Below are 27,613 nucleotides of genomic sequence, written 5' to 3'. Positions count from 1 at the left end.
ACCTTGCACTTTTTGGTCAGAACGCTCCAACTGCTGTGAGTGGTGGAGGTGATTCGGGGATGTTTTCAGTTGCTGCAGGAACTGGCAGTTAAACATCTGACTGGTTTAATCCAATTCTGAGAACCAGTCATCAGAAGAGCCCCGAGTTCCGAGTAGCCTGCAGATGCCCGTCACAGACCAGGACCAGAGGTCAGGGTACCCGACAAGCATCAGCTCTGGCTGAGGAAGCTTCGAATTCGGGTCACCACGATTGTGCCACCACACTCCCCCTGACTGCGCGTACAGATAAGCTGCGTCTTCATTCATTCCCGGGAATTTAGCTCTACACCAGCAATATGTGCGTACAGTTAGGAATGACACCTTCCTTCCTTAAGCATAAATGATTGTCTCCTGTAACCCTATTGCATTTTCACAGAAATCATTAGCATTTCGGCAAAAGACATACACAGTTTTCCATTTGCCCTGCACATAGGCAAGATGTTGCTAACATTACACATTGATAAGAAGTGCTTAGAAAGTGCTAATATCATTACCCTGGTAATTAGTAGCTATTAATTCCAAGGACATTTTTAATATATACACACATACTGTTTGTTCTCTTAGGTTCTTTTAGTTTTCTTTAGTCTCTGACATTATAAAACTTTGCTTTTGTTTTTTGCCCTTTGAGAATTTCTAAATAAAAACTGAGTTAAAAGATTGTTCCAAAATCCGCTGCTTCATCAAAAGGCATTAAAACATTTCTTACGGCAGGAAAGGATCCTACTAGTCTTTTAGTTGCTACTGTCTGGGATTAGCAGATAAGAAGAAACCAGGTAGGAAATAGCTAAGAAGATACTGAAAATATCTGCACATACCAAAATACCACTACTTTATTCTCTTTGTATTGGAGCGGTCCTGGGCAGACCCTGTGCTCCTCGGCAGGTGTGAGGTGTGAGCTATAGGCTGGCTCCGGTGATCTGGCCGTTATACTCTGCCGTCTCCATCTTGAGGATGTAGGGGATTATGCTGTCTATTGAAACATTGCCAATGAGACCAGTAAAAAAAAGTTCTTCTGTTATGTTGGAGCTCATCAGCCTGAGTGCTGGCAGGCGGACGAGAATCCGGGCCAACCTGTAAAAGGGAAGGGTCATTAGAGAAAGGGGGGTTCGCTGCACTTCAGACTTCACCCCGCATAGGCTCCCAAGGGCCCTGTCTGCACTGCTCAGAACTGAACTGAACCAAACAAACACATTCACTGTCCACCCTTGCTTTTCTGATTTCAACAGTTCCTCTTGTAGGAGTTTATCGTGAGTGCAAAGATTATGTATTGATATGTTCCCTTCATTGTTTATAACAACTCTCCTCAGCCCCACCAAAAAGAAAAATCTGGAAACGTGTCAGCGGAGGGTAGGTTAAAATAAAGTATGGTGTCTCCATATAATGAATCACTACATACTCATTAAAGAGGATAATAAAGGTCTATATTCATCGATAGGAATTCCATGACATATAGCTGAATAAAAACTTAAAAGGAGGATGTGAGGGCTTCCCTGGTGGCTCAGCGGTTAAGAATCCACCTGCCAACGCAGGGGACATGGGTTCGAGCCCTGGTCCGGGAAGCTCCCACATGCTGCAAAGCAACTAAGCCCGTGAGCCACAACTTCTGAGCCCACGTGCCACAACTACTGAAGCCGGCGCACCTAGAGCCTGTGCTCTGCAACAAGAGAGGTCACCGCAATGAGAAGCCTGCGCACCATAACAAAGGGTAGCCTCTGCTCGCCGCAACTAGAGAAAGCCGGCGCGCAACGAAGACCCAACGCAGCCAAAAAAAAAAAGAGGATGTGAAACAGCAAGTACACCGTGACCTCACTTGCGTATGTATATTCATTTGTACGTATGTGTGTAAATAAAGTACTTGGAAGGATGGCCACCAGAATGCTAATGGTTGACCTCTGGGTATTGGGATTTGAAGTGATTATATCAATTAAAACTTTTTCTATATTGCTCTAATATCCATTGTTCTTTTAGCATTGTAATTAAAAATAAAGCAATAAGATTTTTACTTGGAAGGAACCCCAGGAGGGCACACCATGACCCTGTCCTGGCAGGTCGCTGGACACTATCTGAAGCATCTCGTGGATGGGCCACTTCCACAGCCAGCACCCAGAGCGGTGGGCACCAGGACGCAAACTGCAGGGCCAGCCCAGTCTTGAAACGACTGACATTTTCCTAAGTAGGGAAATGATGAAATTATGGCATCTCCTTAGCCATGGAAAATGATTTAGAAGAATGTATACATGCTCACTGAATATTAAGTGAAAAAAAGGTCACAAAACCTTATTTTCTATTTTCTGATTCCAATTGCACATACTAAGAAATTACTGGAAGTAAATACATAAAATGTTAACAGGTATCCCTGGGAAGTGGTATTTACAAAGAGCTAAAAAGTTTTCTTTTTGCTTTCTAGAATGTTCTAATTTTTTTGTACAGTGAACATTATTTTTAAAAGGGGAAGATATATTTGTATTATGAAAGCAGTATTCCAGCACCATCACCCATTTGCCCAGCCACGATGTCTGGCAGGGCTCCCAAAGGTGCCAAGGGGCCAACAGGCTGAAGGGTCTCGGGAAGTCGGCAAAGACCAGTCAGGGAGGACATCTAGCTGGGCCTTAGACGCCGGCTAAGTTCTTATCAGCAGAGATGCAAAGGATGGGAGAGGATTTCAGGAGGAACAAACAGCATGAGAAAAGGCCTAAGGATGGGACAGACTAAAGCAATTACTGTATAAACAGGACACAACCATTCTAGGGCCTTTTCTTTGGGAACTGAGTGTTTCTGAGTGCTATGAGAGAGCCCCCCTGCTCTCATTTCTGGCCCCAAATCACCTACCTGGCTTGCCCTCTTCTCCCCTAGGGTCCCTGACTAGACCAGTAGTGACTCAGGATTTTTTCAGAAACATGTGCTTTCAAAGGCCAGAGAGCTGCCATCATCAAGGCCATTCTAGTGCAGCCCCAGAGGAGCCTTTTCAGCCTCTTCTGGCCACAGGCTCCGTATGGATTGGGCCCAGAACCTCCTCAGGGGACAGCACACCCACACACCTGGCTGTACGTGTGAGCTCTGTTGTGGGTGTGTTACTTGACAGTCCCACTTTGTACGCGTTGAGGCTGAAGCCATTCGGGATTCATTGTGAGGTCTTCAGTGACTCCAGTAGAAAATGGATCCTGCTTTGGCAAAAGCTGTGTCTGGCCATGGCGGTGTGCCTAAAGCAGAGGCAGGCTCTCTGCCAGCAGGGCCCGCCACAGGCCCCGAGTCACACCAGAGAAACTGTCCCCCTGGGGCTGGGGCACTCAGGCCCACAGGGCACCTACTGACTGAGGTCTGTCTGTGCAGAGGCTATGATCGGGGGAAAGTGGGGAGGGAAACAATATGCTTGACAGGCCCCAGAAGTTCACATAGCCTCCAGTGGGTTAGAAGCGATCACGAGGAAAGAGCTCTTGCACTCCTCAGCTGGAGGGAAAGCCTGCCAGCACATCCTGCCCTATTTCAGAACAACTTTCCTGGTCAAAGCTGCATGAGAAAGGCATACAGATAACAATTTTTTCCTGCTGCCCAAACGTAAATTTTCACCCAAATAAAGGAACCTGAAAAAATCAGTTTATGTGACGATTAAATTACTAGTTTGTCCAACCCAGTCACTCTTTCTAGGGGTCAGATTTGGCTTCTGTCAAGGAAACCCTTTTGTCTAGCACCGTCTCCTCAGTGAATGCGGGGCAGAAGGGCAGAGCTGCCGACTGTTCTGGACAAGCGGAGACTCCGTGAGAACTCATCTCACACACAACATCAGCCCCAAAGGAGATCACGGCTCCCAACCTCTCAAATTAAAGGGCAACAACCCAAGGTCTCAACCAGTCGACTACCCAGCAACACTGGGATGGCCTGGGACTCCTGACGCCCCCCCCACCCGTCCCCCAGCCCCACGCCGCACTCCATTATCAGCTGTAAAATGCAAGAATCAAAGTGTGGTCACATGGAGGCTCTACCAGGCTGCGAGCAATGGGAAGAGGCCAGTGTAACTGATACCTGCAGCTACAGGTCCAGCCCCGCCCCCATCCTGCTCGTGTGCCTCACCGGTAGGTGTCTTCTGAGTAGGTTTTCTGAACATAGTCCTGCAACTCCATCTGTGCCTTTTCTTGGAATTTTTCAATCTGGCTTGTGCTGGTCAAACCTGGATGATCTGAAAAAATAAAAGTACCCCAAATTGTCTTCTGTATTTGGAAAGCCTCATTTGCAGACTTCTCAGTACTTATTTTTAGTAAAGCTGCTGACAAATTTCTCAAGTGCGATAGGTTGGGCTCTGAAGGCTGGTCTAGTTTGGATACTCTGGCTAGGACACTGGCTCTTCCTCTGTGCTCTGCCATGAGCTGAAGGTTCCCAGCAGAGGTGCGGCCCCTGGGTGCTCACACCAGCCTCAGCAGCCCCACTGGGGCTGGTTCTAGACCTGTGGCTTCCTTCCTTACTCCAGACAACATACACCACATGAAATTAGAAATTATCATCTGCTCTCTAGATATTTAATCAGATAGTGTCTCCCACTTTTATTAGCTATTTTGTTATTCATGAGTAGGGGGCCGGGGCAGTGGGACAGAGAGGTTAAGCTGGGTCCACCCCTGCTGTCGAGGACAACAGTCACCAAGTGGCCTCTCAGGAGGCTCAGAGAGAACAGCTGACGGGGAGTGAGCGAGGCCAGCCCGGTCGACTCTTACTTTCCACCAGCAGTCCCGCTGCCTCTCCTTCACCTGCTGTGACCACACCTTTTGGCGTGCCCTGCGGCTGCTGCTGCTGCCCTACAGAGACTGTGGGTAAACTTGTGCAGTTTCAATCTGTACTGGATTATAAGTGCTAACATACCTAAAAATTAGCAAAGAGCAAAACAGAACAAATCAAAACAAAAAAAGGACACTGGGTGGTAGTACAGTCATCCCTCGGTATCTACAGGGGATGGGTTCTAGGAACACACCATGGATACCAGATCCACTGATGCTCGTGTCCTTTACGTTGTTAAATGGTATAGTATTTGCATATAACCTACACATATCTTTCTGTATACTTTTAAATCACCTCTAGATTACTTGTAATACCTAATACATTATAAATGCTATGTAAATAGTTGTACCTAGTTGCTGGTGCATGGCAAAATAAATTTTGCCTTTTGGAACTCCTGGAATATATTTTCCCTTGAATATTTTTGATTCACAGTTGGCTGAATCCACTGATACGGAACCCGTGGATACAGAGGGCCAAATGTGTACTCAGTTCTGTTTGCCATAGTCTTATTTAGCCAATGGCTTAGTTAGGATACAGATGATATCTGTATAGCATATGAAGTCATCCGGCACTACAGCATATTTCTTTGGGAATATAAAGACAGGACTTTAGAAGAATGTATGTATGTATGTTAGCTAGCAAAGCACACGTTCAGTCACACGCACTGTGGCAGGGCTCTCTCTACACTGCTGACAACCTGACAAACACGCTCAGGTTCAGAAATATCAGTAGACACAGGGGGAAAACCGTCGCTGACAGACCGTGACCACTGCATATCTTACCGGGGCTAAAGAGAACTATAGCTTTAAGGTATGCATACTCATAGCCGTCTATATCCAGCTTCGCCATACTGTTACAGAACTCCTGAAGCTTCCAGATGTGCTCCATGACTTGCTTTATCCGGTCGCCAGAAAGTTTATCTAGAAATCGACATCACAGATCCTCTGAGAAAGGCTAATGAGAGCAATAACATGAGCTTCTTTGAGGGGCCACAGATTGAAAAAAATGAGAGAATAATTTCACTTCTAAATGAAAAACCAGTTATCTCAAGAGCCTCATTTTCCAGTTACAGGTGAAGTGATGACAACAGGCACCCAGATTCCACTCTGTTAACATCCTGCCTCGGTAACGACCTCCGAGACCAGTGATCCTCCCCGGCCGCACCCTGGGCAGCACCTTTGGCCTGCAGGTGCTGAAGGCCCACATGCCAGTTCTTATCATCAAGGTCAATTCTTTCCAAGTCTCTGCAGGCACTGAATAAATATTTGCCAACCTGAACACGCTGGCATTTTTTAGTTGTCAAAATAATTTTATCCGTTGTCTGATTTAGTGTTCATGACAGTATCTTGCTGAAGACAGTATTATTATATTCAGTTAAAAATAAAACTAAAGCTCATTTGCAAACAAACCTAAAATTCAATAAAGCGTTACAGGGTTTTTAAAATCACCTTTATATAACTATTATTCCAAAGGAATAACTAGAAAAACGAAGGTGTGACTAGGTGACTCCCACTCCTAGGTCTCAAACACTGGGATGCCTGATTAAAAGAGCAATTCAACTCCACCTCGGAATCAAGTGTGATCTGCAGGGATCGTCTAGACCCTGGGCAGCATGGGCTCCCTTGACAGTGTCTCCAGTGTGCCGGGCACGTGCAGCTTGTGGAGACCTCCCTGGCTACTCCCCAGTCCTGACACGGCTGGGACCTGACCACCCGATGTCAGGTGGTTGCACAGACCTCGTATTAAGAGACTCACTTGTTCACTCACGCCCTGGACTAGGGGGTCACATGACCCAGGCCTGTGCCCCTGTCCCCAGCTCTTCCACTTGCTGCTTGATCCGGGCCAGCCGGGGACCTTCCTGGGTGGGACCTGGCCTTCCCATGTGTAACCCTGACATAACAGTTTCTACTTTACAGGGTTGTGAGGATTTATGAGATACCTGACAGGGCAACCTGTCAATGAAGTTGAAAACGGAAGCTGTGACTATTCTGAAAACATCACTCAATGTCTGTATGTCGGAAATCAGCACTTTTTCCCAATTATTTTTTTCCTTTCCCCTTCACTGTATGAAAAGAAGGCAGTCGGGTAGAAATTTAAGCATTCTGACGGGTAAAGGGCGCTGTGGGACACAGGCTGGCTAAGCGGCGGGTCAGCCGAGCCCGAGCCGTCCTCGCCCGCAGCCCCCGCCCTACCTTCCTGGATGCTGTTCTGCAGGTGGTTGACGATGGCGGCCAGGATGGTGGAGAGGCTCATGACCTGGGCGCACTGGGCCAGGCCGAGGGTGAAGAGCTCGTTCCAGCAGGCCCGCACCAGGCTGGTGTTGCAGTCCTGCCTGGGGACACAGAGGCGTGGTGGGTGTGGGGGCCAGTGGCACTCCTCCAAGCCCCCGCGTGTCCCAAACAAGTCGCGTCACCACGTATTCGCCGAAGGCCTACGGAACGCCCAGGATTGTTCTCCACAAACACCACTGTCCGTGACTGCCTTAACTCAAGTCCCTCTGAGGAGAAACTATTCCCTTAACAGCCCTGGTGTGGTTCTGTCACAAGAGGCTGCAGCGATCAAGGACTGAGAGCCGAGGGTGGGCTCCGAAAGGGAGAGAGACACACCCAGCCTGCCAGGGAGGAGCTAGGGCTGCAGCAGGGAGGAGGGGGGAATCTACACTCAGGACGGCACGGCTGATGCACCTTGAAACAACCTGTCTTCATCTCAGAAGCCCCCAGACGCAGTACCCGCTATTTGTCTCAAGGCCACAGGACGGCTCCTGTCTTCCATTGCACTCCATCCCCTGTTCCTAGCACCAAGTCCAAGGCACATGGAGAAGGCACGATAAAGGTCTGAGGAACATGGCAGCCTTGGCCACCAAGGTTGTCCCCTTGCTACCAGTCCACCAACTGTATTTAACAAGCAAATCGGGCCAAAGGAACAAACTGGAAGGGCCCTCAGAGATCTTCCAGGCCATTCCTAGAGCAGGGAAGGCCCTGCCCAAGGATACACACAGAGAAAAAAGCCACTTACCCAAGTGCCTGAAAGGCCGGGATGGACCTGGCCCAGTGCATGGAGAGGAAGAGCAGGCGGGACGCGGACTCGCAGATGTAGTGCACGTTGAGGTACTCGGGCATCGGGCTGGGCATCGTGAGCTGGGAGTGAGAGCACATGGCACGGGGGTGACCAAGTGACGGGGGGAGCTTGTCAACACCAGTCTCTTGACACTGAAGCCCCCGTGCAGAGCATCCTTGTGAAGCATGCGTCCTCTGCAGGGGGGCCGGCACCGACTCCCTGCGGGGTCCTGCCCAGCGAACTAGGGTCTGATGGCCCCTACAATGTGGGAGGACGGGGACCTCCCAGCTCATCCACACAAAGACATACATCTCAACTCTGCTTCAACTACACTGGTACTTGTTCTAAGGCAATTCCATTGTGAGCCATAGGTTCAAGTCTAACTCAGACTCGGGGATGGGTCAGCTCCACAGGCTAGCAGGGATTTGGCAGGTGGCCTCAGGGAACAGTGAATGAGAGCTGAGCAGGGGCCCAGATGGCAGGAGGAGGACACACCACCACCAGGATGTCGGGCTGGGTTCCGGGAGCCCCACTGTCTAGAAGAGGCTTGAATGCCTCTGAAGCTGGAATCCCACTGGTGACCTGGGTTCTTGGCACCCTTGGACAACGACGGGCAGGGACCCAGTCTTCCGAGGTGAGTGGCCAGACCTCTCTAGCGGAGAATGCGAGGGGCGCTGAAGACTCAGTCTGCAGACCTAGAGACCAGGGGCTCAGGGAGCCAGGCAGGGTCCTGGAGAAGTGAGGCCGGGGAGGTGCGTGCAGGGAAGACCGTGAGGACCTGACCAGTCTTCAAGTATATCTGAGATGTACTTTCTGTGGCTCTAGAGGGCACGAGGTCAGGCCCAATGGCTGGGAACACCTGCTGGAACAGACAGAGGGCCTGCCTGAGCCTATGCTGAAGCCAGGTCATCATGGGAAGGCGGGCTGCATCAGCCTGTCTTGGCAGTGACAGGTGGCCACGCCTGCTTCAGGGCTACCGGCAGAGCCAAACAGCCAAGTGAGCAAAAGACAGTGAACATGCTTCATAATGGGAACATGGTTCTGGAACATAAGATCCTGATCAAACACAACCGTATGAAAAACGAGCTCACTTCAAGGTTTGATTTTTTTTAATCGAGACCAGCCTGGGCACAGAGCTCCTCTCCCAGCTGCACACACTCACCTTAAATGTGACGTGGGTGTCTGAAAGGAGGGGGCCTTCGACCTCAATGATGGGTGTGGACTGGTCTCTGCTGATGACGTGGATGCTCCCTCCTCCACTGCCGTCTATCCCGTCCGCCAGGCTTGGAGGCGAGGAGCTGTCTGTGGTGTTAAGTGCTTTAGCTAAGGTATCGAATGCCCTGCGAGCAAAAACGTAGCAAGCAAGTGTTGTGAGTCCACAGCTGCTATGAGAAGAGCTCTAGCTGAGACGTAAGTTAGGGAACAACACGTGGGGGAAAAGACAATTAACTCTGACTTGCTGAGAGGAGGGGCGGTGGCTTCCACATGCTGGCTCCACGGCGCCGTGGGTGCTAAGCTAGATATTCATTTTCACGTGTAATTTCTATTTTTCACAACTACTCTCCAAGGTAGAATTCTCTCCATCGTACAGATGTGAAAGCTAACTTTTCCAAGACCACCCAACTAGTAAGTGGTAGAACCAGAATTCGACCTAACTCGAACCCCATCCTCCTTCCAAAGGATCCAGCTTTTAATTTTCTACCACACCACAAGTGAACGTGAGGACTGGTGCACCCGAGTGCCGCCGGCCACGCACCTGCCTGGCCTGGCAAGAGGGGCAGGAGTGGCCGGTCCAATAGGAAAGGCGCAAACCTAGCAGCCCAGCTGCAAAGAGAACACACCCTTGGCAGCGGGCACAGGTGTCGGGACCAGCTGGTGCCATCTAACAGCTAATCATCTCTGTCTACCCTGATGAATCAATTTAAGCTCTAAACTCAATACCTCGAAACAAGATACATAAGGTAAACAGAAGTGGGAAAGGGGATGCACTACGGATGTTTAGGCACCATAAGTAGTGACCAATACAAGTAACACCTCTTCCCCTGCTTCCACTGAGTTACTCAATTTCGTTTATTATCTGGAATGAAAAGAGTTTTTAGACTGTTTTATATTGTGTATTAACATGGGTCCACGTTCCCATAGTTAAAATTTGAAAGAAGACAGACATGCAGGGGCACTGGGACAATTTTGCAATCCTTGATTAAATACAGGGTGGGTGTCAAAATGCTGCCACCCACCCTCACAACGCTGCACCTGTGTGTCGGGAGGGGCCTCCACCCTCATGGGTTCGTACCGAGTAATCTCACTTGCAGACTGGTCCTCTGGCTGCATTTCTGAAGTGTCACCATTGTTAAGGGATTCACTTAGGTTGGCAAGGGAAGTCACTACATTTGCCAGTGTGCCCAGGGCTCCCTGGCTTGTTTCAGCCTGTTAATCAGAAAATAATCATGTTAAAGATGAACACACATATAAGACTCTCAGGGCAATGAAGGTTTAATGTTGCTTTAAAAACAGCTTCTATGGGGGTACGGCTATGATGGGGCAGTGAGAGGAAGAGCTTTTTGGTGATGAAACAGTTCTGAATCTTGACTGTGATGGTAGTTACACAAACCTACACATGCGATAAAATGACAGAACAAAAAAAGATAAGCTGGATGTCACCAAAATTTAAACTTTTGTGTTTCAAAAGACATTATCAAGAAAGTAAAAAGACAATCTCTCTCTCCCCACACACAAAACACAACCCAGAGAATGGAAGGAAATTTTTGCAGATTATACAGCTGATAATGGTTTAGTAGACAGAATATCTAAAGAACTCTTACAGCTTAATAAGAAAAAGACAAATAAGCTAGTTAAAAATGCAAATAAAAACCACAATGAGATATCACTTCATACCCACTAGGATGGTCACAGTCAAAAAGACAGATAACAACAAGTGTTGGCGAGGATGTGGAAAAATTGGAACTCTCATACACTGCTGGAGGGAAAGTAAAATGGTGCAGGTGCTGTGGAAAACAGTCTGGCGATTCTTCAAAAGTTTAAACGTAGAGTTGTTATACGACAACAGCAATTCCATTCCTAGGTACATATGTACGAGAAATTAAAACGTATGTGCACAAAAAAACTTGTACACAATGTTCATAGCAGCATTATTCCTAATAGGAAAAAAGTAGAAACAATTCAAATGCTCATCAGCTGATGAATGGATAAATAACACATGATACAGCTATTCAATGGCATATTATTTGGCAATAAAAAGGAATGAAGTACTGATACAGGCCACAACGGGGATGAACCTTGAAAAAATTACGATAAGAGAAAGAAGCCAGTCACAAAAGGCTACATAGTGTATGATTCCCCTTATATAAAATGTCCAGAATTGACAAAACCATAGTCAGAAAGTGAGTGGCTGGCAGGGGTTGGGAGTGGGAAGAAGGGGCAGTGACTGCTTAATGGGTTCAGGGTTTCTTTTTGGGGTGATGAAAATGCTCTGGAATTAGGTAGTGGACTTAGATAGTGGGGATGGTTGTAACAATCTTGCGAATATACTGAAAACCACTGAACAGTACACTAAAAGGGTAAATCTTTTGGTATGGGAATTACATCTCAACTAAAAAAAAAAAAGCCAAAGATATACTCAAACAAATAAACCAAGATACGCATACAAACATGTCTGCTGTATCTTGATTATAAAAATGAAAAACTAGAATCAGTAGAAAAGACCATAAACAGAGATGTAGTTAATAAATCACAGAACCACCACACAGCAGAATATCATGCAGCTGGTGAAAGATGTAGGTCATCATGATAGATATGTTGAAGGGAAAAAGCTGATGGGTGAAAAAAAGAAAAAGAACGATACCCACCCCTGTCCTCACATCCTGCCCTGGTCCTGATCCTGTGCTACGGCTCTGCAAGACACGGCCTCCAGGAGAGTGACTGGGTGAAGGGAGCATGCAGCACTGTGGTATCTCTGTCTTTACTCAAAGTAAATGATTTTCAATGTATAACTGTTTTGTAGTAAAAAGTTTAAAGATCAGCTCCTGAAAATAGCTACCTTTAAGGGGCTCTGTGTATGTTCTATTATTCATGACAATCTTCTGGGGCGGGTCCTGTCGCTTCCACACTCCGGGAGAGGGGCGGGCAGGGCCTGGCTGTGACTCGGCGGCGGCGGCGGCCGGCTTCACTGCGCTTCACGCACTACTGCACAGCTTTGTGCTCCTTCTCCTCCATGTGGCGCGACCACAACAAACTCCTAGCGGTTGGCGTTTACGGAGCGGGCCCTGCACGCTTCATCAAATTAACTTACTCAGGTTTCCCAACACCCCTGCCTGGTGGGCGCTGGCGTGGGGACGGGAGGGCACGGGTGGCCGGCTCTGTACCAGCCTCTGTGCAGGTAGCACGCGGGACAGGGGCTGCGCAACCCCCTGCCGTCAGGAGTTCAGGGTGCTCAGGCCTTACTTTCAGGCTTATGGTGTGTCCACCCCACCAGGTGGTCAGTCACTGTCCTGCACGTCTGCCGGGTTAAGGCAACGAGCCAGGCATGGTTCGTCACCACCGCGCGAGGACAACAGGCTCAAAGCCCAGCCAGGGACTGCTGGGTGGAGGGCAGCTGTCCATCGGCTCTCATTTTTGCCTTTCCCTTCCCAGAAGAGGACGTTCCTTAATGTGCCACACGTGCATGAGAGCAGATGAGAGGGGAGCCTGCAGGCCCAGCTCCGGCTCTGAGGGCGGCAGCAACGCCAGCGCTGTTCTAAGTCGCTGCTTCCAGAGCAGAGACTATGGGGCTCAGCGGGGCTGCCGCCACTTCATCGTTGCTCGAGTTACATCAGGGACGATAAGGTGAGAGAAGCAATGGGCTCCCTTGCCTGGATAAAACCCCCTCTCCTCAGGTATCTCCACGGGAGGCAGCCAACTGTCTCTTTCTTAGGGTGACAAACATCTCTGTCCGCAAGCTGGATTCCCTGTAGCTGACTCGCTCTGTCCAGGTTAGAGCTGCCAGAATCCTGGCTGGACTTCTTCCTGCAGGTCATCTAATAAAAAGGAACTAGGGACTCCTGCAAAAGGCCATCTTAGGATAGGGAGCTCTTCCTCAGCCTGCCCGTAGTTTGCCAATGTGCGTCACTAGGGGGGAAAATCTTAGAAGTGAACCACACAATTTTCACCAAATTGAACTCTAGACCCTGACATGTTAAGTGACCATGACCAGCCAGCTCTGACTGAGTTGCCAAAAAGCCATTGGCATCCCTGAAGCAAATCACAGCACGGCTGTATCAGAAGTAAATGGAGATGCAGAAGGCCATGGCCTCGACATAGTCTCAAGGCCAAGAAGAAGGTGGGTGCACACATTCAGAGAAGCGGCCTGCACTGAGACATCAAAGTGGAGAAGGCATGAGGAGAGAACATCACCTTGGAATCTGTGGCCAGGAGAACCGTACCATCCTCACGTATCAAAGGTTGCTGGATGTTCACAAGCATCCCTGGATCAAGAAGACCTGTTTGTCTATTTAAGACATAAAGAAACCCAGAGTAGCTTCCAACATTTAATGCACATTTAATGATCAGGCTGCGTTTACCTGTCCCGTCCACATCTGCAAGTCTGAGCAACAGAAAAGCTAACTAGGCTCAGCCACCGAGTGACTCACCAACCCCCTTCTCTCTACAATGAGATGTGCAGAGCCAGGTCTGCAGCCTGAGACAGGATGACACAGACCGCACATCCCCCCGGGCTTCCACGTCCATTGCTGTGCCAGTAATGTTAACCTGATCTCAGAGTATCACCAGGGCATTCCCAACTCTAGCGCTTGCCATGATACATTTTGGATTTCTTGTTTCCCTCTTTCTGTTCCTTTAAGTTTGATAGATTACATTTAAAAAAACATACAAATTGACTTGTGGCACCATCCAGACCACACCTGGGTCTTAGGCCTTTTATCTTTACTGCAAAAAAGCCCCAATCCTGAATCATGGAACAACTGTTTTCCTGCAAGAATGATGCCTGAACTACAGCACATAATCCCAGCGCCTGAGATAGGAGAAATTCTGACCCCATCCTAAATCTACCATCCTCAGGCCTGGACAGCGGTGTGACTAGAGTGGCTCAAAAAAGGGTGGGATAAGGCAAGACAAGACTCAAGGCTGTGGCCCGCAGGTGGGGAGCCACATAAGCACCCTTTCCAAGGAATATCTGTGCTTCCCCTAATCAGCTCCAAAGGCTGATTACAGTGTCGCCCTTTGTTAACACAGGGACTGACCTTGCTCCATCTTTATCTGCCACAAATGTTGGTGTGGCTATCAGAGGACTTCTCAGGTCCTTCCGGATATAGATTTTCTCTGTTGAAGCAGCACAATTGCTTGGTTTCTCCCGCTGCACATCAAAGGGCTTCCGTTCACTCTGCACAGCTTAAATCACAACAGAAATACCCATGTTTAAAAACCACATCCTTCACACGAGAGGCAGGAGTGCTCTGAACTAAGCCCACTGCTCCCGGGATAAGCTCGCTGCTAGACACGCCCGGCTCAACTTCCACAGTGGACTTTGCAGCCAAAGGAGAGAACGGCTCAAAGCCAAAGTGTTGTCAAATATAAAGGAGCTCAAGATGGCGGGTGCTATGGCCGAGAAAGGACCGAGTGGCGTTTGTGTGGGTATCGTTCTGTCACTTCCTGCTGCTCACAGGACTCTCTCCAGGAGGAGAAACACCCCCTCAGGTGGGCCCTGAACAGAGAGCTGCCCATGCCCCACGTGGAAAAGGAAGCATCCTAATGCCCAACTCGAGCTGGACAGCTTCTGCTAACTGTCAGTGGGGCTCCATTTTACGTGACACCAGTGACCTCTTCCTTCAGCATCTGGTACAAGAGCAAGAACACATGCCAGAAATAAATGAAGAAAACAGACCTTTGCAGAACAAAGAAAAGAGGACCCCAGACGCATCAGGTAAGGAAGGCCAGGGTGCTATTTCATGGATGGGGACCTGAGGCTCAGAGGCCACATGACTTCCCAAGGCCTCCCGGCTCCTGGGGGCAGGGCTGGAGCTGACATGGTATCAGCTTTACCCCAAAGCCTGTGTTCATCCCACTCCACATGAGGCCTCCCAAATTATCTGGACTAGGTTCCCACGTGGAAACCAACCAACCCCAGTGGTACCAGCGCCGCATCACTGAGCTGACGCTGAAGGCGAACCAAAATGAAGCCTCAGCAGATACTGTTAGAGTATTTTAAGGCCAGGCATGGAAACCTCACTTTCACCCTCCTTATTAACTCACATGGCTCTTTAATAGTTACTCACATTCCATCTTCATGCCCATCTCCAAGCATTTTTTCAGCCGGCAAAACTGACAGCGGTTCCGGTGGTGTTTATTGATGATGCAGTCTTGATTGCTCCGGCAGCTGTACGTCAAATTTTTCCTTACGCTCCTTTTGAAGAAACCTTTGCAACCTTCACAACTGACAGCCCCATAGTGACGGCCTGAAAGAGAAAGGTAAGTCTATCTGGGACTGGTGTGCAGGGTCAGACGCCAGCAGCCACGGGCCAACCACAGGCCTGAGCACTAAGCATTGCACCCAGGGCCTTCACATTTTTCTACCATCTTTAAAGCAGCCCTGTGAGGTCTTGACGGACAAACGGAAGCTCAGACAGGTTACACGGCCGCTGGTAAATGGCATGACCTCGGTGCTCCCAGTGCACAGGAGGAGCTTGCGGATCATGGCTGGGCTGCACCGTCCGCTGTACTCACCAGGCCTGGCTCTGCAGACCTGCCTGGTGAAGGCCCTCAGCTCCCCTGTCCCGTCAAGACTGTCAGAGAGCAAACACAAGCTCGTGTTTTGTTAGCCCAAAGGGTCTCATCCTGCATTTACTCCCTGTGTGTCACGTCCTGGGCCCCAGACTGACCCGGGGTGGCGGGCGTGACCGTGTGAGCCCAGGCCAAAGGAAGGCCGCCAGTTCTTTTTACTAAGCTTGTTTACTTTGGGGGTCTCTAAGTTCTAATTCCCTCCCACATTAAAAAGAGCCGCACGTGAGTTTACCCTTCCTCATGTTCCCAAGCTGGGACCACCCTCGCGTATGCTCTCCTGGTTTGGTCCCATGTAACCCAGGGTCATAACTACACTGCAGGGTCAGAGTTCACAGGGTCACTGTGGATGGCGGCTGCAGAGCAACCCGTGGCCCTAAGCTTTGGCGCGTGGAGCTGTTCTCCAACTCTGCACTTAGAGGATCTCAACTGTGTGCCTTTAAGAAGAGTCATGCTGAAATGACTCTGTGGACATCATTTTTCCTTCGTTGCAGTGGATTTCCTTGGGCTCTCTAGACCTTAGAGTGATCTCTAATATCTGCAGGCAATGGCACTGCAAGCCTGTCATGAGCTTTAAGCCCAGAAGGGAAAGCCAAGCAGATTCTGTGGCCTCTGCTATGCTCATGCTTCATTCACTTGTTCGAAAGTTTGCAGAATGTCTCTCCTTGCTGAGCAACAAGAGGGGGATATAGAGATGAAGGGGTCAGACACGGTTCCTGCTCTAAAAAAAAGAGCACATTCTGGAGGGGAAGACAGACCTGTAAGGAAGCAACTAGAAAAGAACACATCCAGTGCCCAGAGATCTGAGCAAAAGGGCGATGAGGACAGAGGCAGCGCTGGCCCCTGCCTGCTGGGGCAGATGAGGGCTTCAGAGAAGGGGCGAGAGCACAGCACCTGAGGCATGAGCGGGCAGGGCTGGAGCTTCCGGCCTTCCGTTGGTGCTTGCCTGGGCTTGTCTTCCTCTTAAGAGGCTTTGTGGCTCAGCAATTTTTTTTTTTTTTTTAAACCAGGACCACAAAGTATCTGAAGTTCCTACGAATGTAGTGACCACAGAATAAAGCAGAACCAAGTGGTCATCTCAGAACTCGGGTCAGTGTCCCTAGCATCACTTACCGTCTAGGGCTCCCACTGTGAGCAGGCTGAAGTCTGAGCTTTTGGGCCACACATCTTTAGTCTCCTTGTACCCACCTCCTAACCGTGGAGGCCCAGGAGACATGGTGGATATGGATGTTAAACTATCCAGGCCCTGGTCCTGCCAGCTGGAATACCCTTCTGCTTTACCTGACAGCACACACTCAACCACCAAGGTCACCAATGTGACTTCAGGCCTTTCCTGACCCTGGGACTCCAGCCAGAATCACATACCCCCTCCTGTTTATCACACTGGGTTATAGTGAGGGCATGACAGAGGCAGCTACAGTTAGGACGAGGAAAGGATAGACAACAAACATATCTTGTGAAACAGCAAAGAACTGAGCAGATATTACCCAGACTAATGAAATGATTGCTCTTTTTTTTTTTTTTTTTTTTTTTTGCCGGGTGGGGGCGGTGCGTGGCATGTGGGATCTTGGTTCCCTGACCAGGGATTGAACCCTCATCCCCTGCAGTGGAAGCGTGGAGTCTTAACTACTGGACCACCAGGGAAATCCCAATTTCTTTCTTACTAGTACATAAATAATTGACACCCAACCAAGATTTACAAATCACAGAAATAGTTTCTTGATTTTTCCTTTTCATGCTTATAATCTGAGAAACTGATTTGCTTATTTACATCACCACCCCAATAAGAAGAGTGGAGGAGTTCATGTTTTGTTTTTTGTGGTACGCGGGCCTCTCACCGCTGTGGCCTCTCCCGCTGCGGAGCACAGGCTCCGGACGCGCAGGCTCAGCGGCCATGGCTCACGAGCCCAGCCGCTCTGCGGCATGTGGGATCTTCCCCGACCGGGGCTCGAACCCGCGTCCCCTGCATCGGCAGGCGGACTCTCAACCACTGCACCACCAGGGAAGCCCTGGAGTTCATGTTTTGAAACCTACAACCCTCCCCTGCCCCGAATTTGGTGCATGATGTTGGCCCCTGATGTGCGCCCAGCATGGCCTTTGGTTACTCACCCGAGGCTTTGTCGCCACACACCACACAGTACTCTACCACCTGCGGCCGCTGGACGTCGGCCTTCCCCAGAAGACGCTCCACAGAAGCAGAGTCCGTGACGATCTAAGAAGAATCAGGAAATAAGCAGACTGCTGGTGAAAAACCAGAGCACTAAGCAAAGTCATGTTGAACTGTGAATTCCTCATCTCGGGTTTCTAAGAACTCTGGGCAGAACTGGGAAAATGCCACGTGACAACAATCTGCCACCAGGAATGGCGTGGCTGCTCATCTGGACCAAGCCCCTTCACCGGTGGTGGGTGGCAGTGGGCTTGTCCAGGGTCGGACACTGGTTTTCAGGGACCTACCCTCCTATCTGGCCACCCCAACCACCTAGGACTAGGGGCCGGGTGGGGACTCGCAGGCAGATGCTCCAACATGAAGATACTCAAGGTCTTTTTGGTTGCTTCTCTAGTCTCATGAAACAGCTTGAAAGTACACAGAGAGGTTTACTTGGCAGAAAAGTAATTAAGCTTTGTTGACTAAATAACTAGCTCTCTCATGAGGCAGCTGGGAGGGGAGGGACTAGGATAGGTGGCCGCTGAAACCTGCTATTTCCCCTTCATTTGTAGGTGACTTTCTAGGTGACCCACAGTGCTGCTCGTTTGGAAGAGTAATGTAACTGGTTTCAACAAGAAAAAGTGAAAAATAGCTGTTATTAAATCATGTACTAACAATAAGCCTTAAAATGATTTACGTACAGTGAGAATATATACAGAAATCATTATGTGCAATGACCTCTTAGAAGACATGCAACAGAATCACCAGCCATCCTTTCACAAACAAGTAATCGAAGCAAGCAGGGAGGAACTCTGATTCTAGATGATCAGAATGTACACTGGGAAAGAAAGGATGAGGAAGTATTTGCTAATGGCATTATGAGGTGTCTCAAAAGTACAGCTCTAGAAGCTGAACATAGTGGTGTTCTGAACCCAGCTCCAGTGGAAGGAAAAAAACCCTTTCCTTCCTGAATTTTCTCCATAGTAGAAATCTCCCTGCAAAACACATGGATTCTTAGCAGCATTATTCACAGTAAAGGTCGAAGCAACCCAAGTGTCCAGACAGATGAATGGAAAAACCAAGCGTGGTCTATACATACAGTGGAATATTATTCAGCCTCTAAAATGAAGGAAATTCTGACACATAAGACGAAACACAGATGAACCTTGAGGACATTGTGCTCAGTGAAATTAACCAGTCACAAAAGGGGAAATATTACAGGATGCGACTTATGTGAGGTCCCTAGAGTAGGCAGACCCATAGGAAGTGGGACAGTGGTAGCCAGGGGCTGAGAGGTGGGGAACGGGAGTTGTTCAGTGGGGACAGTTTCAGTTTGGGAAGATGAAGAGTTCTGGGGATGGGTGGTGGTGACGGCTGCACAACAGTGTACATGTCCTTAATGCCCCTAAACTGGACACCTAAAAACTATAAAGATAGTAAATTTTATGTTACCACAAATTTTTAAAAAACTTAAAAACCAGAACCAAACAAGACCATGGATTGCACCTGACCTGGACTAAACATGCTCCATGCTTGGCCACCATGGGACACTGGCCTTGAGTCCCTGCTTCTCTGAGTGCTGGACTTGGAAGTTCAATGCTTCCCAATAACGCTGCTCTTCTTCCAGCCCTTGCTCTCCTCCTTCCTGTACCTGCCCCAACCCCATCCCACCTTCCAGAGGAGGGAAAACCAGGGCAGAACGGAGGGGCCCACAGGCAGCAGTTCACAGCAACAAGATCAGAATAAAGAGCCGGGCCAGTCCGAAGTAAGAGTTAGAACAAGTCGGTCCTCATCTGACTGTGCTCAGCCCTTGGTGGTGCCCCTAAAGCGTCACAGGCCAAGGGCTGCCAACCACGTGGCCTTGGTTGAGAACAAGTCTCCAGTGGCTCATGCCAACTGCTCAGGTCAGTCTCCTGTGTGGCCGCTGATTTGCTGGCTCAAATTCCATTCCATCTGAGCACTGCAGCGGCTGCCTTCCGGGCCTTGCCACTCATTTGCTGGTTTTTTACTTTAGCCGAGGCAGCAACCCACCATGTTTGCAGGTCCCCAAAGGACCTTCTAGAGATGGATTTGGCCTCCATCGTAGAGGTAAGAGTCAAGAACAAGTGCAGTAGCAGAAGTGCTGAAACAAACACCTGTCAACAGGTCTTACTTGGATCCTGCCAGGGACGAGGTTGTCCGAGGTGGTGAATATGAGCTGCTTGGCACTGGAGGTCTCCGGGGAAGCCAGGATCACCTTCCCAGTTCCAGCTCCATCTGGGCTGGTCAGGATGAACTGCTGCTTGGGGGATCCGGAGGCGTCCACTGCGGTGACTATCTGGATCTTCTGTCCTGTCTGCTGGTCTGTCACGATCTACAAGACACAACACGGAGGCTGCTCTCACGGAGCATGTGCAGTGGCTGCCAACGCTGGCCCGGAGTCAGTGCTGGTCCAGGACAGTCTCACCAGTGCCCGTGAAATGGGAAAGAGAAAACAACAGGGAGCTTTTCAGAAACTGGTTTTCATACAGCTAATTTTATTCAAGGATGATATCATCCCTCCTACTTTTAGAATTAAAATGCCCTTTGGAAGTGGAGGGAAGGGAAACTGTATGAAGGTGGTCAACTTGAAGTTGTCCGGAGAGTAAATCCTTAGAGTTCTCATCACAAGGAAAACAACCCACTTTTTTCCTTTTTCTTTTTTCTATATATATAGAGAGATGGAGAATGTTAACTAAACTTGTGGCAATCGTTTCACAATATATGTAAATCAAGTTATTATCTTCTATACCTGAAACATAGTGCTGCATATCAATTACAGTTCAATAAAACTGGACAAAGAAAGGCCCTTTCTGTTATGAAATGAAGACAGTAATAAATAGTAGATGATAGGTTTAACTAAAAAAAAAGAAAAAAAATCCTTGTCCTAGGCATAATAAGAGATGTGGGCAACCCTAACTATTTTTTTTTGCTGGGTGGGGGGCACACTGCATGGCGTGAGGGATCTTAGTTCCCTGACCAGGGACCGAATCCAGGCCCGCTGCAGTGCAAGCGTGGAGCCCCAACCACTGGACCGCCAGGGAATTCCCTACCCTAACTTTTTGAAACCCCAAAACCCGAGAGTTGCTGCTTTAAAGGGCTATTTCTGAAGGGAAGGTCCTATGAAGAATCCTGCCTTGGAGTGACAGAATGCAGAGAGTCCCGTGCTGACACACATCCAACTTCTCCCAGCTCTTGACTCTGAGGTCTCTAAGCATAGAGATAACACCTGTTTCAGGGCTGCATCCCCAGGGCTAGCACAGGGCCTGGCACATGGAGAGAAGATGTGAATAGAAGACTGTGGAAGCCCTGGAGGCAGTGGGTGCTGACTCCGGAGAAGACCTGAGCCTCATTTCTCCAGGGACGTCCACCACTCATAAGCCCCAATGCCATAGCTCACCTCTTCCCTTCATCCCTGCCTAAGTGCATCAGTCACAATTAAGAAAGCTGCTACGTAAGAGTGACTTCTCTTATTCCTGCTCGCGAAATTCTCTGAAGATGTTCTAGCCCGTTCCTGTCTCTCTTCCAGGCCAAGTGCCCAACTTGGAGCACGGGGCCACCTTTTCCCTGAGGACCCCAGCAGGCCCTCACTGCAGACAGGACTCTTGGGGTGCGTGCGCCGGGCCTTGGGCAGGGGAGACATACTGTGTCTCTGGTTGGACCCCAGCTCCTACAGCACATTTATGGACAGCATGTCTGGAATCTGCGCCACCTCTTGATAGAACTGCTTTGGGACATGGCATCCCAAGGTTCAGACAGCAAACTCACACAGAGTCCTAGAGCTTTGCCAACAGTCCAATACGGAAAATCCAACGATGCTGGTAGGTTCAAAAGCAAATGACACAAGCAACGAAAGAGTCAATTACTTAACATGTGTTTACTGGGCACCCACTAGGTGACCAGCACTATTTTCGGTACTAGAGATGGAAGGGTGAACACGGTGGGGAGCTCGCCTGCTAGAGGAAAGACAGACTGCACACCCTGCCATGAAGAGTTCAGTCAGTGCCCAAGCGCCATAGAGGAAACCAAAAAGCAGGGTAATGGACAGAACACAACATGAGGAAGGAGGCAGCGGGGCAGTTTCAAGAGGAAAGACCTCTCTGAAGAAGTGACGGTGGACAAAGACCCAAATGAGGCAAGAGAGGAAGCTGTGCAGAGCTGTGACAGAGTGGGTTGCAGGCTGAGGGCCCAATGAGTGCAAGACAGAGAGCCACAGGCTGGACACGAGTCCCAGCACATCATCACTTCCAAGTGAATGGCCAAAAGACCTTTAAGGGGATTCCCTGGTGGCGCAGTGGTTAAGAATCTGCCTGCCAATGCAGGGGACATAGGTTCGAGCCCTGGTTCAGGAAGCTCCCACATGCCACAGGGCAACTAAGCCCGTGCGCCACAACAACTGAGCCTGTGCACCACAACTACTGAAGCCTGTGCGCCTAGAGCCCGTGCTCCACACAGGAGAAGCCACCACAATGAGAAGCCCGCGCACCGCAATGAAGAGTAGCCCCCGCTCGCCGCAACTAGAGAAAGCCCGTGCGCAGCAAAGAAGACCCAGCCATAAATAAATAAATAAATAAAATTAAAAAAACCAAACTGATAGGACTGCCGAACAGAAGTAATCAACCATTATAGTTGGAGTTATCATCACTCCTCTGTCAGCAACTGACAGATCAAGCAGGCAGAAAATCAATAAGGATATAGTTGACCTGAGAAGCAGTATCAACCCCCTTGATAGAACTGACATTTATAAAATCATCCATCTAGCAACAGCAGAATATACATTCTTTTCAAGCCTGCACGGAACATTCACTAAGACAGACCACATTCTGGGCCACAAATATATGTATCAAACACACATATATATATCAAAATATACAGCTGAGTGTGTAAGGAAACAGGCTGGTGGGAGTATAAGTTGGTGGAACCTCTTTGGAAGGCAGTCTGGCAACTACTGTCAAAACTACACATAAGGGACTTCTCTGGCGGCAAGATGATTCTGAGTCCGCCTGCCAGTGCAGGGGACATGGGTTCGAGCCCTCTTCTGGGAAGATTCCACATGCCGTGGAGCAGCTGAGCACGTGCATCACAACTACTGAGCCTGCGCTCTAGAGCCCGTGAGCCACAACTACTGAGCCTGCGCGCCTAGAGCCCGTGCTCCGCAACAAGAGGCCACCAGGATGAGACGCCCGCACACCGCGGTGAGGAGTGGCCCCTGGCTCTCTATGGCTAGACGGGGCCCGTGCAGCAACGAAGACCCAACGCAGCCAAAACTAACTAACTAAATAAAAGATAACACTCCGTCTTAAATAAAAAACAAACAAAAAAAACAAACTACACATGACACAATCTTCCAGCAATCCTACTTTGAGGAACTGATCCTACAGAAATACGCTCACATGTCCTAAATTAAGCAGGTAAAAGGTTATTTATTGCAGCATCCAAAAAATAGGATATCATACTGCCACTCAAGAGAAAGAGGCAGCTTATTTGTACCACAGGGAAACAGCTCCAAAAGAGAGCGAAGTGCAGAGCAGTGTGGGCAGAATGTGGACAGTGTAAAAATATGCTGTATTGCTTACATGTACGCTTGCAGGTATAGACGCAGAGCCCATCTCTGAAAAAACGAATATGCAATGCGGTAACAGTGGCTTTTCTTGGGAGAGACATGGGTGACTCCACGAAGGAGGAGGGAGGGAGACTCGTCTTTTACTCTGTATGGTGTGACTTTGTTACAGTGTGCAACTACTACCCAGTGAGCACATACAAACAAACAACTCCTATGAGTACCTGAGAGGGGCCACTAGAGTATCAGAGCAAGAAAGGAAATACGAGATGGTTGCGGATGGAGAAAGGACAGAGAACAGGTACTGGCTGCTCGAGGAGGATGTGCAGGAATAAAGAGCTGGTGGAAGAGAGACCCAGGGAAGGAGGATGCTATAAGAGCCCAAGATGCAGTCCCCTGGGGAATGTAATAAGGATTTCAAACTTTTAAAAAACATATAAACAGCAGAAGTCTTTTCTAGTAACATGTGAAACCTCAAAAAATAAAGTAGACAAAAAAGCACTGTATTATATAAATGTATTTTATAAGCTCAAATTTAAACACTTCCTTCAGTCAAACAATGAGTATAATTATGATCTCCTGAAAACATAAATATGAAATGGGGAGTGTGGAGGAATAGCTCTGGAAAACCTTAAAATCCACGGAGATGGCAAAAGAAGGTTTAAGCCAAGATCTGCCCCAAAGAGAATGAACATGGATTACAAGTGAGTGCACCAGTGACCTCCAGCATGTCAAATTTGGTATATGACATGTTCAAGTGTATTTTTCTTTTAATCTACTTTGACTGCTTTGAAAGCTGGACTAAAAAATGAAATTTGAACGTAATGTTTGTGTAATCCGGGAAACAGTAAAGAACACAGTGTGAAAACCACTGGCCTAAAAAGACTACATATGATGAAAACCCATGAAATTTACTGAGAAGCTAGATTTTGTGATGGCATGGCTCTGATTAAGCCTCATTTTCAGACAAGCAGGTGTTCTCCTACAGCTTTTCTTATCTCCACCTCCTTCCTCCCAGTTTCTGCCCTAGACCTCTGTACCCCAAAAAACAACAGCTCTCAACCCCAGTCACAAGGCTACCTCCCCTGCTCTGAGGACCACCACCCTTCACACTTGGCCCCAAAGCCCTTTTGCAGCCATTAGGATGACGTGACACTGATGAACACAAGTACAGCATCAGATCAGCCCTCTGTTGCTCTGCACAACTAGATACGTTGGGCTTGCGTTGACTGACACCTTAATTTTTGCTATCATTATTAAAAACAATAAAAATAAATCCTGGAATGGGAAAAAATAGTTATAAAGGATTTAATTGGGAAAACTGATGAAATTTTAGAATATGGACTATGGACTAGATAATGGCATGTTTCAATATTAAATTTACCGATTTTGATAACTGTATTGTAATTATGTAATAAGAGAAAATACATGCTGCAGTATCCAGGGCAAAGAGGCATGATGTCTCCACTTTATTCTCAAATGATTCAGAAAAAACACATCATACATACATTCAGAATGTTACAGCAAACAACTGGTGAATCTGTGTAAAGGGGACACAGGATTTATATGTATTATTTTCCTTAAGTTTGAACTTATATGAAAATAAAACATTAAAAAATTATAACACAGATGCTAACATTTATTGACGTCTACTTCCTACAGTTTTATAGGCAGTATCTCTTAATCCTTTTACAATCCTATAAAACAGGTACTATTACTGCTGTCACTTTACAATTATAGATGTTACAGAAACGTTTCCCAGGGTCACAGTGCTGAGTGGAAACAAGATTTGACCCTAAAATCTGTTCCATTAACAGCCAAAGCTCCTAAATGTTGCATAGCTTCCCATCCTTATTGAATAATCTTTCCCTCCCAACCGTATCACACAAGCCACTATTTGGGTTCAGAGCACTGTTATTCATTAAAATATCAGAAAATGTATTCTGCCTCCAGTCCTCAGGGGATGAGAGATTCATCACTGAAGTCAGGGCTAGAAATGAAAACTTCATCAAAGCCATCAGCATCAACATGAAGAACCCAGAAACCAACCTATGACCAATAACTTTCCTTTAAAAAACCAAACCTTGAAAAACAGTCAGTTCTGTTGCACCAAGTTAGGTCCCCCCCCTTATTTTCTGCCCCACAGCACAGCAAGCAGGATCTTAGCTCCCCAACCAAGGATCGAACTCGTGTCCCCTGCAGTGGAAGCACGGAGTCTTAACCATTGGACTGCCAGGGAAGTCCCGAGGTATGTCTAATTTTATTGACAGTACACAATGAAAAGATTTTCAACTATAATTACTTTACATAAAACTCACGCTAATGGGTTATCTTCCCTAGAGAAACTGAAAGCTCAACACCAAAAAGCTCTTCTACAAGACTCTGCTGCTCAAGAATCTTACTGCATTCTAGCCAGGACAGTGGTGGAACCATGGGCCAAGCACCAGGGCGTGGGAAAAGCCCCACTGTACGGAATGGGATGCCTGAATACCCCTCAGGAAAACAGGAAGATCCTTCTTATACCAATACAGGGGGCTGTATACCCTCTCTTGAAACACAAACTAGCTACCGAAGGAGTTTTCTGGAAAAACTTTCTATGTTCTCATCTGCCCTCAGATGGTTGTGAAACCATACTATAACATCCATGGTTAAATGTACAAAGTTAGTTCCTAGTTAGAGTTGGGAGAGTTATGTAGGCAGGATCCTAACACCTGCTACATAAAACTATAAAGGACTCATTTTCAAGTCACAATCAGCAAATAAGAACAAAGCAAAAGAGAAAAAAATAACTTAGCTATATCAAGTTTCTAATTCTGAGGAATAGTAAAATCTCATTAACGCTGGACCAATTACTTCTGAATTTGTAGACACTCAGATATGTGTTTCCTACTTGGTGTGAAGTTAAGAAAAGAAGTATATAAACTGGTATTTATGATAAAATATGATATAACACAGACACGATGGAAATATAATTTTTAACAACTCATTTCACTTTACTTATTAGAACTCTTCTATGCTTAGTTTATAACAATCCATAAAATCACTTTTAAGGATGGGTGAACACTATGGAAGTCATCTAGTTATTACAGCATACTACTCACTTATACTGAGTTTTAAAATAAAGAAACTGCAAATGAAAGCAATCCTTTACTTATTCACTCAAATACCTGTCCACCTGCTATTCTCTCAAACTTACGTTACATAACTAGAGTTTTTTCTACCGTTCATTTCTGTTCATGTGTTTTGGTTTGGCCTTTTGATTCAGCCTTTTGAGATAACTATGAAACTTTAATGTATGTGTGCCATCGATAATTTTCCCTTCTTCTTGCTTGTTGATCATGATTTCGACACATGTACCTTTCTCTTTGTTCAGTGGGAAAGAGGCACGTTCAGAGCCCTGGGAAGACTAAACTTCCCATGAGTGAGTATCATCAGTTAGTTGACAATAACAACAATGCTAGCAATAATAGTTATTATAGATAATTAGTACAGGCCGAATGTTATGTGCCAAGCACTGTTTCAAGCATTTTACAAGCAATATTCACTGATTCTTCCTAATAACCTTATGAGGTAAGTACTTCTTTTATGTACATTTTCTGAATGAGAAAAGTGAGACATTAGCAAAGCTATAAAATGGGGCATTGGATTTGACTTCAAGTGGAGGTCCACACTCTTGACGACTAAGACATACTACCTCTCAAGTTTGAAGCACATAAGTAATAAATGGTACTTCATTCCAATAGTTTGAAGTGACAGTTCAGACTTTTAGATTAAAAGTAAGTCAGCTTAGTAAATGTAAAATCTTTCTTCTTTTATCTTTTAAAAAATAAATGAGATTGTACTATACTTGATGCCTAAGAAGCACAGCTCCTTAGTGAAACCCTTAGCCAGGTTTGTTTTCGGAAACGATTCAGGGACGGCAGGTCTGCCCTCAGCCAGGTGGCTGGGACCAAGTGGGACTGCTGCAGGTACCTGAATGCGCTGAGGTGAGGCTACCGCAGAATCAGTGGAGATTATCTGGATGCGCGGGGAGGGGCTGGTCATCCCTGGAGATTCCGGCCGAGAAGTCTGTGTACGTGGTACCTGTGGGTGAGAAGCGGGCTGGATCACAAGGGGGCTCAGAAAGATGCCGAGTGGTGGTTTGAGGACCATGCCTCTTGCTTCCACTGTGGCTTTGAGTGATAAAATTGTATAGTTTTCGATGACAAAGGAATCAATGAGATATTTCCACAGAATGATCC

At 47.7% G+C, this 27,613-nt stretch overlaps 1 protein-coding gene across 4 annotated transcripts in view; it reads right to left on the bottom strand.

Moving 5' to 3' along the window:
* Window positions 1-845: 845 nt before the first annotated feature.
* Window positions 846-27,613, bottom strand: part of NR2C2 (nuclear receptor subfamily 2 group C member 2) — a 76,190-nt gene continuing 49,422 nt past the window's right edge. For all 4 annotated transcript variants that reach the window (XM_067043372.1, XM_059076892.2, XM_067043371.1 and 1 more), the window contains 13 exons: window positions 27,345-27,455; window positions 19,947-20,147; window positions 17,758-17,860; window positions 15,147-15,326; window positions 14,115-14,262; window positions 13,270-13,363; window positions 10,154-10,287; window positions 9,023-9,200; window positions 7,819-7,940; window positions 6,996-7,135; window positions 5,586-5,723; window positions 4,108-4,213; window positions 846-1,110 (listed from right to left, as the gene is read on the bottom strand). In XM_067043372.1, coding sequence (XP_066899473.1) covers window positions 936-1,110; window positions 4,108-4,213; window positions 5,586-5,723; window positions 6,996-7,135; window positions 7,819-7,940; window positions 9,023-9,200; window positions 10,154-10,287; window positions 13,270-13,363; window positions 14,115-14,262; window positions 15,147-15,326; window positions 17,758-17,860; window positions 19,947-20,147; window positions 27,345-27,416 — 1,791 coding nt within the window. In that variant the 5' untranslated portion in view covers window positions 27,417-27,455 and the 3' untranslated portion in view covers window positions 846-935. The remainder of the gene's footprint in view (window positions 1,111-4,107; window positions 4,214-5,585; window positions 5,724-6,995; window positions 7,136-7,818; window positions 7,941-9,022; window positions 9,201-10,153; window positions 10,288-13,269; window positions 13,364-14,114; window positions 14,263-15,146; window positions 15,327-17,757; window positions 17,861-19,946; window positions 20,148-27,344; window positions 27,456-27,613) is intronic.

The sequence above is a fragment of the Kogia breviceps genome, chromosome 10, assembly GCF_026419965.1.
Source record: "Kogia breviceps isolate mKogBre1 chromosome 10, mKogBre1 haplotype 1, whole genome shotgun sequence".
NCBI lineage: Eukaryota > Metazoa > Chordata > Mammalia > Artiodactyla > Physeteridae > Kogia > Kogia breviceps.
Note: the sequence above shows the minus strand (reverse complement) of the source record. Positions and strands in the feature narration are given on the sequence as shown.